Source organism: Cricetulus griseus, chromosome 7 (assembly GCF_003668045.3).
Source record: "Cricetulus griseus strain 17A/GY chromosome 7, alternate assembly CriGri-PICRH-1.0, whole genome shotgun sequence".
Taxonomy (NCBI): Eukaryota; Metazoa; Chordata; class Mammalia; order Rodentia; family Cricetidae; genus Cricetulus; species Cricetulus griseus.
Genome location: NC_048600.1, coordinates 129,908,711 through 129,927,177, shown reverse-complemented (window position 1 = coordinate 129,927,177; position 18,467 = coordinate 129,908,711). Strand labels below are relative to the sequence as shown.

Here is an 18,467-nt window from a genome sequence, read left to right as displayed (position 1 = left end):
AGTCTGCTTGACCTGGCCTGCTTCACCTGTAGGCCATCAAGGCAGACCACCCTCCACATCAGAGCTCTCCAAGGGCTCCTGACTGATGCAGAGTGACTGCCACCTTGTGTAGGTGTGGTGCCCGCCAGAATCCCTCATAAGGGGTGAGGCTCTGCTACTGCGCAGGCCCCTCCCCTCTGTGCTCTGGGCAGAGGAGGATCTGGAAAATATTTCTATTCAGACTCAGGAAATGCACCTCAGTCTTACGCTGCTTCCCAAAGTGCTGCATGGGGCAGTGAGGGGATGGGGCATACGGGGGATGATGACAGGGACAAGATTCCGCTCCCTGCTCCTCCTTCCAAGAGGCAAGAGGAGGGGGGAGGCATAGGGGGACGCCATAGGGGGACACTCAAGTGGCTGAGGAACCCTTCTGGGCAGAAGACCCAGGGATTTGGCTGGGGGTTGGGAACTGTGGTGGCCTCAAACTCCTGATACTCTTGCCTCAGCTTCTCAAACCTTTCCTAGAGCCCGAGGCCATGTCCCAGCATCCGAGCTAGGCAGCATTACTGGATGTGAATGGAGATATTTTCTCTATTGTGTAATTTCTTTCTGGCATTTTCCATATTGAAGGCTGTACTTGCGGCCAGAAAGTAGTGTTTAGAAATGAGAGGCCTGGAGAGATGGCTCAGTGGTTAAGAGCACTGGCTGCTCTTCCAGAGGATTCAGGTTCTGATCTGATTTCTAGTCTCAGTACCCACATGGTAGTCTGTAACTCCAGTCCTAGTGGATCCACACCCTCTTCTGGCCTCCTCCAGCACATGCCCAGTTCACAGACACATGAAATAAAACGTGTGTGTGTGTGTGTGTGTGTGTGTGTGTGTGTGTGTGTGTGTGTGTAGAAGCCAGCTTAAGTTGCTTGTTATGAAAGCAGTAGGACCTGGTCTTGGATCCTCAGAACCAGTTAAGTCCAGCATGGAGGCAAGCACTTAATCTAGGCACTGGGGAGGTAAAAACTGGCAGATCCGGAGGGCTCACTGGTCAGCCAGACAAACCCATGTGCTTGTAGGCACCAAGCTAATGAGAGCTCCTGTCTCAAATAAAAACAAAAAAACAAAACAACCAAGGCTGTCCTCTGGCCTCCACGGTGCCTAGGTTTCCTGCCAAGGCCTTATAACTGGGGAACTCAAGCAAGCTGGCTCCATGGACCTGACCCATCAGTGCCATAAGCAGTCGAACCCACAGCTCGGGATCTTGATGTAAAGAACCCATGAGGCCACTGACCATCAACTCATTTGTCACTGAAATTCATTTGTCACCAGGTGGCCTTCAGAAGAGCATGGGTAGACCAGAGAGGTGGAGTCACTCCTTAGACCACTCGGCTTGGTGACGCCAAAAGAGCCTTGAGTTCTTCTCATGCTGGCCACGCAGCTCTGGAAACCCCAAGATGCAGGAAGGGTTTATGGTGAGGTGGTAAGGGCCCAAATTCCCGCCTGCACAGAACCTTAGACTAAAACCCAATTTGGAAACAGGATCTTTGGAGATGTAATTCAAGATGTAAAATGAGATTATCCTGGGCCAAAGTGACCCCTACATCTAAAGAGAGCATCTCTCAAGACATACAGGAGAGGGTGTGTGAAGACAGGGTTGGAGCCAGGAGCAATGCAGTCTCTAGGATCAGGGAGAGCAGAGGGCTCTCTCTTCGGGATTGTGGATGGAGCAGGGTCATTCCAACACTTGATCCAGGGCTTCCAGAACTATGGGAATGTAGACTTCTGCTATTGTAGGGAACCTGGTTTGTGGTCATTTGTCACAGGAACTATTGGACATTAAAGCGCACACACAAAGGAGCCAAGGCCAGGCTCCTCCCCCTTTCCATCCCAGTTGGCTCAGCCAGGCCTCTGGAACCGTATATGGTTTAGTTCTCTTCTAGTAACACTGTTCATAGGGCCTGGAACAATAACATTTATTAGTATTTATGTGTATATATGTGTACAGGTACCATCATAGACCAGAAGAGGGCGCAAGATCCCCCTGGAGCTGGACTACAGGCGGTTGTGAACCACTTGAGTGGGTCAGTTAACTGAGTTATTTGGAAGAGCACTTGTCCCCACTGAGCCACTGCAAGTTTGAATTCAGGGTCTCACAGAGCCCCATCTCTTCCAGCAGGAGCCTCCATCCACCTGTTAAACCCGTTAATGGACCAGACAAATTCAAGCCAAGAGAACCCACTGCCATTCCAGAACGAGCCAGTTTGTATTTGAAACATTTATTTCAGGAAATACACTTCGACACTTTGTTATTTATACAAAAAGAGGCACCCCTCCCCCCAAGAGGCCCCCAGTGAAAGGCCGAGTGGAACAGCCTGGTGAGACGAACAGTTTTCAGTGGCTGGTTACAGAGGCACATGTCACCCTGATGACACTGGGCTGCTGCTGAGTCCCCAGGGACACTGGGGCTGGGGAAGGCCAAGGTGCCCGGGGGTCCAGCATGCTGAAGATTTCCTTCAAAGTCCTGATTTTTGGCAAAAGAACTTGGCAAGCTGGCAAGCGAACTGTTCGGCTACAGGGCTCGTTGAGGGGCCTTCCACGCTTGGGTGGGGGAGTAGACACCCAATACAGGGAAACCACGAGCACCCCACATCTGTGCATCCCCCCCCTCCCACCGCACTTCTAGGCTGCAAGCTAGCCCAGGGTCTGTAGAGACACCTTCCCCAAGCTGGTCCAAGCTGTCTACACTCACCAAACTCCTCCCAGAGACAGGACAAGAATGGTGGGCAAACAGAAAGGGCTTGGCTTTGGTCAGCTGTGCATGGATGGTCCCAACAGTTCTCTCTGAGAGAAGATGAGGAGGCCTGGCTCTGCTATGAAACCTTGCCCCTTGGTCTGGCTAGCCATCTCTGACGCCCTTGGGGTGTTATGATGGGTTCTGGGACACACGGGACTAGGCACATGAAGACAGCAAAATGGTCAGGTTTTCCTGGCTCCCACCCAGCGCAGTCACTGAATCAAGGCTCCAGCCTGAGCAGTGGGGAGGTGGGGGGGGGGAGGGGGGGGGGGAGGCAACTGGAGACAATGTAGACAGAGCAAATCCGGTCAAACCCGGACCCTTTCCCCTGGCACCGGGCAGGCAGAGCAGCTGCCATGCACCTTTCCGCCCTCCTTCCGTGGCTCCCTCCCTCAGCTCCACCTTCTGGGGTGGGGGTGGGGCCATCTTTCCTGCCTTGTTTTTATAATTAAAGCCCGGTAGCAGAGTCTACAGCACAGGGGAAGGAGATCCAGGGGAGGGGAAGAGACAACTCCTCTCCCGTGCTTCCCCGCATTTCGTCTGGGAAGAGGGGACTGGTTCTTGTGGATCAAGGCACTTTCTGCTCTGGGACAAGCTTGAGAGAGAAGGGGCATGGTTGTCACTATGTCTAAGTGATTGGCAGCTTTGGTTGTGGATGTCTTTAGCTTCCTTGGGGAGCAGGCAGCTGAGGGCGTTATGAACAAGGACCCACACTCGTAGAGGGACAGGTGGGGCTCCAGGACTATCTGGCCAGCTCCATCCTCCCCTGGGTGCAGCCTGCTTTTGAGGCTGTGGCCATGGGGACTTGCTATAGACTTCAGCTCAAAACTTGGAGTGGGCATGGACACACAGCTCTTGTAAGCCCTCAGGAGGGGCTGAGTCTGGTCTAGCCTTCCCAGCAGGGCACAGAGGCAAGCACAGGATGTAGTCCCGCCCACCCTGCTGCTGCAGCCAATAAGAGCACACTTGGAAGATAAGCCCTCCCTTGTTACTGGGCAGAGTGTGGAAAGAGAAAGGGGCGGGTGACAAATGGAGACGACTATATAAAATAAGACAGGGTAGGTGGGTAGGTGGGCCAGGGAGGATGAGAAGATTTGGGGGTGGGGTCCAGGGGCGGGATGGCGTCTACATCTCCTGGGCTTCTGGATCCTTCTCCTCAACCCCGTTGGCCATGGCGCTGTTGCCCTCGTTGAGGCGTTTCACACGGTAGGCTTCGAAGTGGATGCTGCTAGTGATGTCTTTTATGTTCTGCATGTGTGTCCTGCAGGGAATTCGGCCAGCACGGGGGTGACCACCTAGCCTGCCTGGGGTCACAACCACCTGCTCCTCCCTCCCGGCATTAGAGGCAGCCCGCAGGCTCTTGGTGTACACACAGCAGGCCCAGGCAGAGTCGGTCCGCCCTGTGTAGCTCACATTCTAATCCACACCCCTTCTCCCTGGGTCCACACTGGCTAGTCAGGGTCTGCACAGGGGTGGAGGGCTGAGCACTAAAAACACAAACTTGAAAGGTCCCAAGGCCCCACCAGTGGGCAGCACTGGGGTATTCGTGCTCCAAGACAGAAGTTTATGCTGTGGCCAGCAGGAGGCAGCAGGTGACCTCAGTCCCCAGAGATATCCACCCTGCCATCCCTCCTGAGTTTTGTCGTTGTTGTTGTTGTTTCCTAGTTTCTTTTTGCAGGTGGGAGCCAGGACCCTAAGCCTGCCAGGCAAGCTCTACCACTGACCCACACAGCAGACTGCCACTCCCCTTTATTTGGGAAGGGGAAGTCGGAAGGGCCAGGAGTCCCTAAGGTGGTAAGGTTTGTTCTTGGAAGTCCCACCCCAGATCCCTTGCCCTGCATCTTTTTTCCTCTTAATAGATTTTCATTATACAAAATAGGTTTCATTATGATATTTTTCTTTTGTTTGTTTTGAGACATATAGTCCAGGCTGTGCCCTTAATAGCGATAGCTGAATTTAGCAGGCTTAGACGACCATGGGGGACCAAAATTCAGCCCCTCTCATCCTGGTGACTTCATAAGGTTAAAAACAATTCCCATTTTTTTTTTTGTTTTTGTTTTTTGCTCATTCCCAAGAGGGTTTGGTTTGGTTTTCAGCTTTAGACAATGGGTTCCTGAGGGCAGGGCTGACAACAGGCAGCTGCCAGCAGGGTGGGAGCCTCTGCCCACCCATCAGGTCTTCCCAAGGAGTCTTCAGAGCCGATGGCTGACTTACCTAATGAGGAGATCCCGAAGGTAGGCAAATTCACAGTGAGTGGTGTTCTCAACTGCAGAAAAGAGAAGGACGTTCAATGTCCAGTGAGAAGAAAACTGCTCCTCTCTTATCCAGCAACGCCAACAGCTTCCAGAAAGCCTTACCCACAGTGGGCAGGTGATTGACAGTTACTCAGCTAGTTTTGGAGTCACCTGGGAGACACATCTCTAGTGTGTCTATGTAGGTGCATCCAGAGAGGTTCAGCTGAGGGAGGAGCCACCCTGAATGTGGACAGCAGCATCCAGTGGGCTGGGGTTTTCCAGCCGAATAAAAGGAGAAAGTGAGCTGAGATCCAGCACTTATTTCTCTCTGCTTCCTGGCTGCGTATGTCATGTGACCAATTGCCTCTCGTTATGCCACCATGACTCCCCGCCATGATGGACTGTACCCCAGAACTATGAGTCAAAGTAAACCCTCATTCTTTACGCTCCAGGCTTGGGTGAATCTTGGCTTCTCTGACCCAGTTTCCCAGTAAAATGGGCTAATGGCTCAGTGGATAAGGGCATTTACTGCCAAGCCCAGCACCGGAGTTTGAATCCCAGAACCACATGGAACATCCTGCGAGTTGTCCTCTGACTGCCACATGCATGTTCTGGCATGTGCAAGACCTCTTCCCCTCAATGAAATATTGTAAAATGAAATTTAAGTGGGAGAATAGCATGTTTCATGCCTCGGGGGCACAAAGGGACCAAATGAGCCAATGATGCTATTGGACTTTGTGAGGCTTCCGCCTACTTATGTTCAAGGAACAAAGCAGCTTTCCATCCTCGCAAGACAGATAGGCACTTGAGATGGTGCACACCAAGGAGGAGGGAAGGAGTGGGCACAAGTGGATAGGGCTTGTTCAGTTATGAACTCACAGGTGTGTGTGCGCGTCCCTGATAGGAACTCCCACCATGCTCCTATCCCCAGGGTCCTCACAAGAAGGCTGCTGCTGGATATGGAAACCACCACCCGGGGGCGTACCTTTATAGGCTCATGGACCCTCTAACCCGCTTAACTTCCTGGCAATTTCTCATTGAGTGTGTGCAGTACCCAAGTTGACCACCAGGCGTCAGACAAGACACGCCAATGCCATTCTCAGATCGCCAGCGGCCCCTACTCCACACCTTCCTCACTCCAACCATGCCTTGCATATTTGGGGAGAGATGCAGAGAGGATGAGCAGAGACAGGAAGGAGGGGCTGAGGGAAATGAAGCTGAGCTTTTGAGAGAATAGCTTCTGAGTAGCCCTAAGGTCACCTCTGGGGTCCATCATCTGGCATGGAGCAGGGTGCTACAGAAAGCCACAGGTACCTAAAACACCGGAGCACATATATCCCCATGGTGCCCCACAGGGCAGACCCACATGGAAGGTACAGCAGGAAAAGGGATGGGCGGGAAGGGCAGACAGGTCCTCTTCAGTGCTTAACTTCAGAAAGACCAGCCAACAACTCCTAACTCCAGAGCCCCGTGCAAGCAAGGCACCCCCACCTGGCTGCTCATTCTCTGTCCTCACACCGGGATTTTCCTCCCTTGCTCCCCCCTTGACCTTGCTGTAGGAGGGATGGATGATGTTGAATCCAGGATCCTCCTGCCTCCATTTCTCAAATGCTAAGATCACAGACAGGGACCAGCAAACCTGGCTTATGTGGTACGGACCACAAAGCGTAACTCAGTCCAGGCAGTCTGTGGAGTCTGTCCACTAGCTCACCGGTTCTCAACCTGTGGGCTGCAACCCTTTGCAGGGTCAAATGACCCCATTCACAGGGGTCACATAAGACCATTGGGAAACACAGGTATTTAAATTATGATTCATAGTAGTAGCAAAATTACAGTTATGAAGTAGCAGTGGAAATAATTTTATCATTGGGGGGTCACCAATAACACTATTCTAACTCTTCTCTGCAAAGTGGATGAGTAAAGGGTCCTGGAGGGCTGAAAGGGTTAAATGATAACCCACTAAGGGGGAGGTGCTGGGCTGCAGGCCTCCATACTCAGAGCCAGGAAACACCCTCACCAGATTCTTAGAGAAACAGCTTCTTAAAGAGCTCTAGAAGGCCTGGTGTGGTGTGCGTCTATAACCCCAGCACTGGTGTGGTGTGTGCACCTATGACCCCGGCACTCAGAAGGCCAAGGCAGAAGGACTTGAATGCCAGATCACCCTAGGCTACAGATAAGCCCAAAATCAATCGAAGAGCAGCTCTATCCATCTGGAACAATCCCTCATCACCTAGACCTTAGGATGTAGCCCCCGTTGATGACGTGTACAGACTGAGGCTCACCCCAGATTTCTGCTCCTCTGTGGGCCTTTGGACCACACTGGTCATCTTCCAGGCAGCTCTGTACTTTCCCATCCTCTGTTCTAACGAGGATGGAAGAGGATGAAAGGCCCTGGGACCACCCCACCTGGGTGCTGACCTGGACCCCAGAGAAGACCACAGTCCCAGCCCTCAGCACTTGGGACAAAGTGACTAAGTCTATGACACAGTAATTAAGTTCAAGGAACTCAGGTGCACCCCACAGCCATTGCCCTTACAAAAAGAGACAAAATGCAAGGGATGAGGGCCCAAGCTCAACCACAGATCAGCAGGCTGGCTGGCAGTGCCCCCTACCTTCAATGGTACCCCACTTTGTCTTCCTTCCCAGGATCCTCTTGCCATTGACTTGATACTCATGGTCACTGCCCACCACAGCAAATGGGATCATCTCCTGGAAAGGGGGTGGAAGAGTTAACCACAGGTGCTCCTGGGCCTTGGACCTGGAAAACTGCAGGCCTTGGCTTGCGAGGACCAGAGGTGGACATATGGAGTCCCATCACTTTCCAGTCTGGAGTACACACCCCATGGCTTAAAGCCACCCCACCGCTGCCCCCACAGCCCAGCATCTGCTCAAGGCACTCACCCGGAACTTCTCATTCACCAGCCGGTCCTCTGAATCCTCATCAAACTCCTTCTGGGGGTACACATCAATGCCATTGGACAGTAGGTCTGCAGTAATCTGGGAGGCACACAGGTGTGGTTCTTGAATCAGGCCATCAGCCACCAGGTGCCTGACCCATGAACCCATACAAAGGCAGGCTCTGGGTGGCCCTGCCCCGAGAATGTCTAATTTTTATTTTATGTGTACTAGTGTCATATGCAGGCCTGGAGCCCATAGAGGCCAGAAGAGGGCACGTTCAATTCCCTGGAACTGGCTGTGAGCTGCCATGTGAGTGCTGGGAATGGAACCTGGGTCCTCTGCAAGAGCAGCCAGTGCTCTTAGCCTCCAAGCCATTGCTCCAGCCCCACCCCCACCCTTTAGGGAGACAGTTTCTAGCTCTGGCTGGCCTCAGAATGGCTATGTAACCAAGGATGACCTTGAACTCCTGATCCTCCTGCCTCTATTTCCCAAGTGCTGGTGTTACAGGTATGTGTCACCATGCCCAGTTACTGAAGATCCAACCCTGAGCCTTCTGTATGCCGGGTAAGCACTCTGCCACCCAAGCCACATCCCGCCCAGAATCTCCAGTTCTGGCACCTCTGCATCCAAAAGGGACCTTGCCCGAGGGGCCCTGCGATCACTGTCCTGAGCATCTCCCTATGTTTCCTGTGTAGGTCATCACTACCCATCCTCCCCCCACACACAAATAACTCAGGGTTGCTAAGGACGAGCATGGTTCTCTCCCACAGTTCAGGGTACCTGCTTGATGAAATGCTTCCCACCTTGATGACCCGCCCAGGTAGCTGACAGTCGACAGAGGTCATCCCAGGGGACAGCTGTCTCATTTCCCCAAGCAGATCGAGGCTCTCACACTGGAGAGCCTTCCTTTCTTGAGCAGAGGCACCCCTCACTAGCCTTCCCTATGCATGCTGGAAAAATCCCTGTCACATGGTCTGGGAGCCTCTGGAATTGGATTTGGGACCTCACAACCCCAGGCTGGAGCTCCCAGGAGGTTCTGAAGTTGGCCTAGTTCAGAAGAGGCCCAGGATTCATCCTTCTGAAGATGCCCACAGGAACACCCCTGTCACCCAGCCAGTAGTGGCCTCGACCACAGCAGAGAAGGAGGAAGCCACTGAGGCAGACTGGTCCTTTTGGTTTTCTTTCCCACGTAATAAAACCCAGGTGCACTGGGTCTGATGGCCCTGAGACATTTGCCTCTGCTTGGTCTACGCCAAACCCTGAGGCTGATGGAAATGGGGGGTCCCCAGTCGCCACCCAGGCCAGCCCTCCCCCCAGGCTGGACACAAGCTGTGAAGAGCTGAAGGGAGACTCTCCTGCCATGTATCCCCTGGGCTGGATCAGCCCCTGACATGTCTGGAACTTGCCCAGGTAGTCCTCGAGGGAGAGAGGGCTGAGTAGAGGCTGTGTGTCCTACCCGTTGTTTGAAGTAAACCCTCTCCTCCAGGGTAAGCGTGTCAGCCTTGGCGATGACGGGGACAATGTTGACCACCTTGCTTAGACGCTTCATGAATTCAATGTCCAGGGGCCTAAGCCTGAAAAGGAACGGCGCAAATGAAACTCAGCCTAGGGAGTCCCTGCTTCAAGTCTCACAGCGGAGGCCATGTTGGTAGAGGGGCAAGGCTGGGGCTTGGGAGGATGCAGGGTGATGCTCCTCTTACTGAGTTGAGGTAGCGTGAAGCTGGCTCTCAGGCCCCTCATCACAACTGCCAGAGTCCAGCTGGCCCGGACACTGCCCCCAGAGTGACTTGGCTCACATCACTGTCACGCCTTGGGGCTTCCAGTGTCAGGGAGAAGCTCTGGGGCCTGGGATAGGCTAACTGTCCTCAGATCAGCGTGGCTCTAGAGAGCCCGGGTCTGATACAGGGAGCCGGGAGGAGGCTGCAGGGAGGAGGCTGGCAGAACCCATGCGTGGGCATCATTTTTCTGTTGAAACTGTGTTTTCTCCATAGTGGTATTGTCAGGCCCAGACAGTCTGTGGGAAGTGAAGCTGCAGGCAGAAGTCTGAGCAAGGATGGCCAGAAGCCATTGTTGTCCCTGGGGACTGAGTGTCAGGGGACAGAAACTAGGCAAGATGCCCAGGTGGGACCCTAGCCCAGAGCGTCACCACACTAAAGCCATGTCACTCCTGTCTCCTGCTGACTTGGCTGTCTTGGCCCTGCCCCAGGAGGTGCTGGGGTAGCTGCAGAACCCCAAATGAGCCAGCCCCAGGTGGCCTTATGGCAGCCCCTGCGGTGAATGGGCTCTTGTTGGCCCCACAGGAGACGGTCACTATTGGCAAGCTCAGACACCCATATTCAGATTTTTCCAACCAGACGCCAGTAAGCCTTATGCCATCTAGACAGGGCACACGGTGCAAGTCCTCAAAGCCTAGGCTCTCACATCCAGGGATGAGCCTGGAAGAGCCTAGAGTATGCATACTCCAGTAGCTGTGGCCAGGAGGCACCAAACTTGGGAGTCCTCACAAGCCACCTCCAGTTCCTGCTGTCTACACAGGGGCTGACCTGCGCCCCATGTGGAGTCAGGACAAGTGACAAGGGTGTCCAGCAGGGAGAGGAACCTATGCACTGGGGAGGGATGAGATTCACAGGGAGTCAAGAGCCCTGGTCACTGAGATCATCCAGAGTCCATCTGCCCTGGGGAAGGGAGACTTGGGAAGGCACCTGGTGTTCCCATGCCTCAGAGGCCCCGGGAGCATCACTGGCGAGGACAGGAAATGGCTCTGGACATTCACAGCTCTCTGTGTCTCACCCAGCAACATTCCTCAGTGGCCCAGGAAATAAGAGTGGCCCTCAAGGCATGGAGAAAGTCACGTGACTTCTAGGGTACACACCCACTCACACAGCCTGAGAGACTCGTTCCATTTCCATCTGCCTACAGATCCTAGGATATCCGAGGCCTGCCCAGTCCTCGAGTCACAGAGGCCCTCCACGGACACAGACACCCACGTAGGAGCTGCTGACAGCCCTGACTCGTGCCGGATCCCGCTTTGCCCCTGCACGCCCCCCCCCCCATGCCCAGCAGCTGGGCAGACGGAATCCTGCGTGCACCCCACCAGTGTTGGAAATGGGGGCTCCCACCATGAATACAAAGGGCGGTGCGCGGCACGTACGAGTGGCCGGTGGCGGGGATGAAGTAGAGGCAGCAGTGGACTCGCGTGTCAGGGATCCGCTTCTTCCTGTTGACGCTGACCTCCTCCTGCAGGTACTTCTCGTACTGGTCATTGATGAACTTCATGATAGGCTGCCAGCTGCGTGGACATCCCGTCAGCCAGCACCCGGGACCCCTCCCGCCATGCCGGAGGCGTGCCCTCTCTAAGCCCCCAAGCCCCCACGGCAGGCTAATTCCCAGAGCTGACGCCCGGCCTTCTGACTTCACACAGGAATGGTTGGCTGTCGCAAAGCAACGCCAGCCTTAGAGCTTCCTGCTCACACTCCCCATGCTGACCTTTGTCCTGGGGTGGGGGAGCTTGACTCCCAGGTGACCCCCTTTTGATCTAAAACGTTAGCCCCCGAATGTGTGTCTTCAGGGTTTGGAGCAGTCTTATCTGGGTATAACGGAGCCCCAAGCCCAGCAGGGCTTTCCCACTGAAGGAAGGCCCTCTGAGGTCACCTACCAGTTTTCATTGTTGATGTGGTCTCCAAAGCCTGGGGTGTCGATCACTGTCAGCTTCATCCGGACCCCCTTTTCCTCGATATCTGCACAAACCACAGCACTCCAAGTCACAGGGGTCACCCAAGCCCTCACACTGCCTGACCAGCCTGGGGTGTCCCAAGATCGGCTGTGATGACAGCTGGGGTGATGCCAAGGAGAAAGCGACCTCTAGTAATGGAGTTTGGGTGGTGCCTCGGCCTGGTGGGGCGCAGACCATGCCTACTCACAGTCTCATGTAGCCAGAGGGTACATGACCTTGACCCCACACTCTGGGAAAAGGGGGTCCCATGGAACTGACCGTGGGTAATGGACTTGATTTCGATCGTCTTGGGGATGCGTTCCTCCGAGATGGGCTGCACTGACTTCCGGCTGATTTTGGACTTGAAGAGGGTATTGATTAAGGTGGACTTCCCGAGGCCACTCTGCCCTGGGGAGGGAAGGGGAGGCCGGTCAGGAGGCTCTCCAAGAGCACAGCTTATGGCTAAACCACACTGTGACCACTGGGTTCACAACATCCTTAGATAGCCCCACCTGGGGCTTCACCTCCTAAGCAGACATCCAGGGTTGAGTTTAAACACACAATGTGGGGCTTTGGGGCCTGGCTTGACTTGGCCAGAGCTCCTTCCTGGCCTTAGAGAAGCTACTCAAAGCAGGAAGGAACACTAAGACTCTAGAGGAACGGGTCCAGATAGCTACAGAGGATGACAGCCCCAAAGACAGGTGGAGGCTATCTGTGAATCTGGACAGAGCAGACACACACAGACACAGTTCCCCAGACAGTGGGGGAAGCCACCTGACTCTATTTGGTTTAGGACGTCACCCTATGGGAGCGTTTGCCCAGATACCACCCTGGAGAATCAACAGAGTGAAAAACTGGGTCATAGACCAGGTATGGTGGTGCATCTTAATCCCAGCACCTGGGACGCAAAGGCAGGCAAGGTCTCTGAGTTCAAGGCCAGCCTGGTCTACAGATCGAGTTCCAGCCTAGTCACAAAGTGAAACCTGATGGGGTTGTCCTTCTGTGTATATGTTTCTCTTAATGGTTGATGAATAAAACACTGTGTGGCTAGTGGCCAGGCAGGAAGGATAGGAGAATTCTGGGAAATGTAGTCAGATAGGAGTCGCAGTGTGAGCCTGGGAAGTGAGGACACACCAGGCATTCTCTGGGAAGCCAAGACCACGTGGAAATACACAGATTAATAGGAATGGGTTAATAATTAAGACAGAGCTAGCCAATAAGGAGCCCTCGCCGCCACTGGCCAATAGTATTATAATTAATATAAATCTCTGAGTGTTCATTTTGGGGCTCAAGAGTGGAGGGACATGCCTAGCTAGAAAATCTCCATAACAGAAACCCTATCTCTAAACAAACAAACAAACAAACAAACACAATTGGCTTGTTTCTTCCAGCCAAGCAGATCCCCTTTCACAAGGGTTCAGAGAGGACCTCGTGTGTGTGTGTTTGTGTGTGTGTGTGGGGGGGGTGTCAAGGGTTTTCTGTGCCTGCTGCACACAGCCCATCCAGCTCACACTCATTATCTGCCTACCACTGGTGACTTCTAGCTCTCCACGGCCGCCACAGGAGGAAGAAAGTGGCTACGACACCCCACTTCCTGGGTGAGCAACTTAGTTGTGCCTCCAGGAAGCCTCCAGCCAAGCCTGGGGCAATAACAAGGGGTCACTCAGCAGAACTCGGAGCTGGAGGCCGCTGTTGCTGGTCACAGAGGGCTTAGTGGATGTGGTCCCTTGCCTCAGCACATGCCCCCATATCTGTCACTTACCAGGTGACATTAAGTGAGAGCTGTCCCCTCACTTTACAGGGGGAGGACATTTTGAGAGTTGCTTGAGTGCTGGGGCAGAGGCTGGCTCCCTGCACGGGCTTGGAGTGGCAGGATGGGCGTGTGGCCAGCAGAGGGCCTCTAACACTCACCAACCAGCAGAGGGCCTCTAACACTCACCAACCAGCAGAGGGCCTCTAACACTCACCAACCACCATGATGTTGAACTCAAAGCCCTGCTTCATGGCCTTCCTGCGCATCTGCTCCAGGATGGAGTCGATCCCCACGTAGCCAAAGTCCACGGGGGCCTTCTCATTCCGTGGCGCGGGTGCTTGCTTGAGCATGGCATCTCTAGGGCTGTCAGCCATGTCGCCAACACAGCTGGGAGCCACTTCGGAGCCTGTGGAGGGAAAAACGGAGAGAGGCTTTAGAACAGCATGCAGAGTTCAGTAACTTGCCGGAGGAACTCTGTGGAATACCTCAGAACTGAAGTTCCCTGCATTGTGCCATCCGACAAGCCCACACCCCTCAGCCACGTGCCTCTCAGGGCTGTCTCTGCCGCTTTGCCACACAGGGCTCCCCCTCATGCATGCCCTTCATCTCTGCTCAGACAGCCTGAGGTAGCTGTGGGACCCGGGGCCCTTCACAGTGCAACAGGTTCACAGGGGAGGGGTGATAGGACCCCTATTTGCCTCTTCCAGATCTGAGACACCCTCACTGGGAATGCCTCTACTCCCAGGCACTTGACCCATGCAGTCCTGAGGCAAAACAGTCTTCCCAGACTGGCAGACACCAGGTGCCCCTCACCCTCAGGCAAAGGCCAGTTTGTTTAGTAGGTCTGTACATAAGCCAAGGGTTAAACTTGAAAACCTCAGCTTCCTTCAGTAGGCTTCGGTTTAACAGTCCTTTCCCTTCTGGGGAAAAAACGGTAAACTCAAGCTGACTCTTTCCCCCACATCCACAACCAACTCTGGAGCTACGGCAGGCATTTCTCTCCATTTTACTGGCATGGCCAGCCGGACCTGCACTTCCTCTCTGCGGGCCCGCTGCCCCACCCCCCTAGGATCGAGTGGTAGAACAGAAGGAAGAAGAGGTTTGCAAAGCCAGCTTCAGGAAGGAGGCATGCGGACCACCCCCACTGCCAGGGGCTGGCTGGATCAGTCCCTTCCTGTTTCTCTGCCTCCATGGGGGTACAGTCACCTCTACTTCCTGGCACTGGGGAGCAACCAAACAAGAGAATACTTGTAAACACACCAGGAGCTGCCAGAGGCTCCACACGTGTGTGTCCCCAAACAATGACAAAGGCAGGTCCTAGGGCAGGGTGCCATCAGAAGCATCCGCAGCCCGAGTCAGGGCAACATTCCTCTCCACCAGGCTTCGGGAGTGTCAGCTCCTCACTCAGAAACACTTCCCGGGGTCTCCAGCAACTTTCAGGAAACAAAGACAGTGCAACTGCAACATCTGGCCCTAGAACCTGTGGCTCCTGGGGCCGCTTCCTGGAGAATGACAAGGGGCCCAGCCTTGCCGTGCGGTTCAGGCCTCGTCCACGTGACTAAAAATTGCTTCCATCTGCCTGAGAGTCTGAGACCCACTTTGCTCCCCCCCCACCTCTCCGCTGAGCATCGAGAGGAGGAAGAGCTGTCCCCCAACTTTCTAATCACCCCCAGTCAAGGAAGGTTTGCCTCAGCCCCAGGTGGCCCTTCTACAAACATCAAGGCTCACAGCAGAAACTCAAACCAAACTAAACATTCAGCCTTCCAGGGGCCCTGCTTGAGAAATAATAAGAACACAGAAAAGCCCCAGCCTTCCCTGGGGGGCTGGAAGCTCTTCTGCTCACCCCTGTGACCCTTTCCACTGGGACACTCCCCATCCACCTGCCCGGCTGGTTGGGAGGTAGACCCTCCACCCAGGGTCGCCTTCGCGCCAAGAATGTGAGCGACCAGAGGCCTTCGCTGACCTCACCCTATCATCACCTATGTCAACAATGCGTTACGGCCACTTCCGCCTTGAAAACAATGTGTGGTAAAACTTAATTTACCATCTTAGCCATTTCTGAGGCACAGGTAAGGCCACTCCCGGAGGCCCTGACCGGCCTCCGACCGGCCTCTGGAAACCTTCATTCTAAGATGCTTGGGTAAGCAGGGGTAGGTGATCTCTGACTTTTGGCCTATTTCATACAGAATAATGTCCTTAAGATTCATCCATGCTATAGAATGTGCCTTTTAAAGGCCAACAATATTCCTTTAATGAACACATTTAAAAACCTCAATTCATATGATTTTATTTTTAAAGTTTTTTTTTTATTTTTAATCATACGCATACAAGTATGTCTGTGTATGGGTATGTGTGCCTTCGTTCAGTGGCCCACAGAGGCCAAAGGAGGGCATCAGATCCCCTCTGGAGCTGGAATTACAGGAAGCCAGCTGTGAGATGCCAGATGGGGGTGCTGAGCTCAGTCCTCTGGAAGAGCAGTCTGTGCTCCCCAGGCTCAGCAGTGAGTCTTTTATCCATAGGCATGTGAGGGATTGCTTCTGGTTGGCTGGTGTGAACGCTATGGTGTGAACATGGGTACACAGGCGCTCTTTGGAGCTTAGGCTAGCTCTCTCTTCCTTTCTCCCTTCCCTCTTCCCCTCAGACCCTATCTTATATGCTGTCTGGTCTGGCTTCAAATCCACTGACGCCCCTGCTTCAGCCTCCTGAATACTGTGATTACCGGCATAAATTATCATGCCCAGCCAGACTTTGCTTTCAACGGTTCTGGACACACACTCGGATGTGAGCTGTTCTATTTTTATTTTTGAGGAACCAGCATAGTTCATCCACGTGACCTCTGAGCAATGGAGACTGAGCTAGTTCAGGAGGGATGCGCTGTAAGAATCTGTTTTAGCTGATTTCAGTTTGAATTACCTACGTGTTCCTGACAAGTGTGTGAGGCCGCCTGGACTCCCACTCTACAGAGGGGAATGGCACTGCATGACACACTGATTCTTTTCTGAAACACACTGGATGGTCCGATGAACAAGATAAGACCTTTGCTGAACGTGGCCCTCCCGGAACTTCCAGGAACTTCACCTGCTTACTGACAGTGAGTCCTGTACTCCTCGCCTGCCTAGAGGGCAGGAGAGTGTTCTCTGACACTCCTCAACCACCCAAGGCTGCGGCCTGCTCAGGGCCACCCTCAACTCCTAGCCCAGCAAGAAACAGAAAGGAGCTACTCAGGAAATAGCTAAACACCAGCAAGGGTGAAAGCACCTGCCACCAAACCTAATGAGCCAAGTCCCATATCTGAGACCCACGGCAGAGAACTGACTCTCTTAAATTGTCCTCAGACCTGGACATGAATGCTATGGAAGGGGCACATGCACACACACACAGACACACAGACACTCACACACTCACACTCACACAGACACACACACACACACACAGACACACACACTCACACACAGACACACACACACTCAGACACACACACTCACACACACACATAGATACACACTCACACACACTCAGACACACACAGACACACACACTCAGACACACACACACTCACACACACACTCAGACACTCACACACTCAGACAGACACACACAGACACACACACTCACACACAGACACACACACACTCAGACACTCACACACACACACTCAGACACACACTCAGACACACACACACAGACACACACACACTCAGACACACACACACAGACACACACACACTCAGACACACACACACTCAGACACACACACACTCACACACACAGAGACATACACACACTCAGACACACACACAGACACACACACACTCAGACACACACACACTCACACACACACACTCACACACACAGAGACATACACACACTCAGACACACACACACAGACACACACACACTCACACACACACACTCAGACACACACACTCACACACACACAGACACACACACACTCAGACACACACACACACACTCACAGACACACACACAGCTACAATGTTCACAGATGCATTAACAAACAATGCATGGTAAGAGCATCTGAGGGAACACGGCTCACCCATAAGAAGGAATAAAGTTAGAAACACAAAAGAATTCCAGTGAACCTTGAAAATACCAAACTGAGGGCGCTGGAGAGATGGCTCAGAGGTTAAGGGCACTGGCTGCTCTTCCAGAGGACCTGAGTTCAATTCCCATGGTGGCGCACAACCACCTTGAATGAGATCTGGTGCCTCTGCTGGCATGCAGGCATACATGCAGGCAGAACACTGTATTCATAATAAATAACTAAATCTTAAAAAAAGAAGAAGCCATACTGAGCTACACAAGCAGACTCTCCAAGGCACAAATGACTATATGAAACACCCAGAAGAGGCAAACCCACAGGGGCAGGGTTAGAGGAGACTTTAATGAGTGTGGAGTTTCCCTTCAGGGTGATAAAAACGTACTGGCCAAGCCAGGCGTTGGTGGTGCACACCTTTAATCCCAGCACTCGGGAGGCAGAGGCAGAGGCAGACAGATCTCTGTGAGTTCGAGGCTAGCCTGGTCTACAGAGCGAGTACCAGGATAGGCTCCAAAGCTACACAGAGAAACCCTGTCTCGAAAAACCAACCCCCCTCCAAAAAAAAAAAAAAAAAAAAAAAACGTACTGGCCACATGACATCATGAATAAACACCACTGGAAGTTCTTGCTTTTCTCGGCTGAGGCGAGGAGGTGAGAGGGGAGGCAGGTGTGTATTAGCACAGCTGGACAGGGAGTCCAGCCAGGCCACCAGCCAGTGCACAGCTCAGGACGCCTGAGCCCTAGATGCTGACACTCAAGCCGAGGCTCTTTGGCAGATGCTAACAGGCCATGTCCTGAGGTTTCCCAGCCAAGGGTGCTCCTGAGGGGGTGGCCAGTAGCTAAAGCTACCTTTGTGAGATTTAACAGTCTCCCAGTGGGTCCCACTGCGCACACAGACCTATCCACCACACCCTCTTGCCCAGACAGCTGCTGTCAGCCCCCCCTTTTCTCTAGTTGATGATGGGTACAGCTGGGCCCCAAGCCACCACCATCTGCAGACTTACCCTGTGAGTAACAAATTCTTCCCCCACCCCAGGCCCTGCCAAA

The 18,467-nt window shown here is 53.5% G+C and overlaps 1 protein-coding gene across 3 annotated transcripts in view; it reads right to left on the bottom strand.

The window, feature by feature from the left end:
* Window positions 1-2,225: 2,225 nt before the first annotated feature.
* Window positions 2,226-18,467, bottom strand: part of Septin9 (septin 9) — a 132,554-nt gene continuing 116,312 nt past the window's right edge. For 2 of the 3 annotated variants that reach the window (XM_027425556.2, XM_027425554.1), the window contains 9 exons: window positions 13,575-13,766; window positions 11,887-12,015; window positions 11,551-11,632; window positions 11,047-11,184; window positions 9,352-9,469; window positions 7,899-7,994; window positions 7,610-7,706; window positions 4,978-5,029; window positions 2,226-4,024 (listed from right to left, as the gene is read on the bottom strand). In XM_027425556.2, coding sequence (XP_027281357.1) covers window positions 3,889-4,024; window positions 4,978-5,029; window positions 7,610-7,706; window positions 7,899-7,994; window positions 9,352-9,469; window positions 11,047-11,184; window positions 11,551-11,632; window positions 11,887-12,015; window positions 13,575-13,766 — 1,040 coding nt within the window. In that variant the 3' untranslated portion in view covers window positions 2,226-3,888. The remainder of the gene's footprint in view (window positions 4,025-4,977; window positions 5,030-7,609; window positions 7,707-7,898; window positions 7,995-9,351; window positions 9,470-11,046; window positions 11,185-11,550; window positions 11,633-11,886; window positions 12,016-13,574; window positions 13,767-18,467) is intronic. The other variant, XM_035447813.1, reaches the window with a different exon arrangement.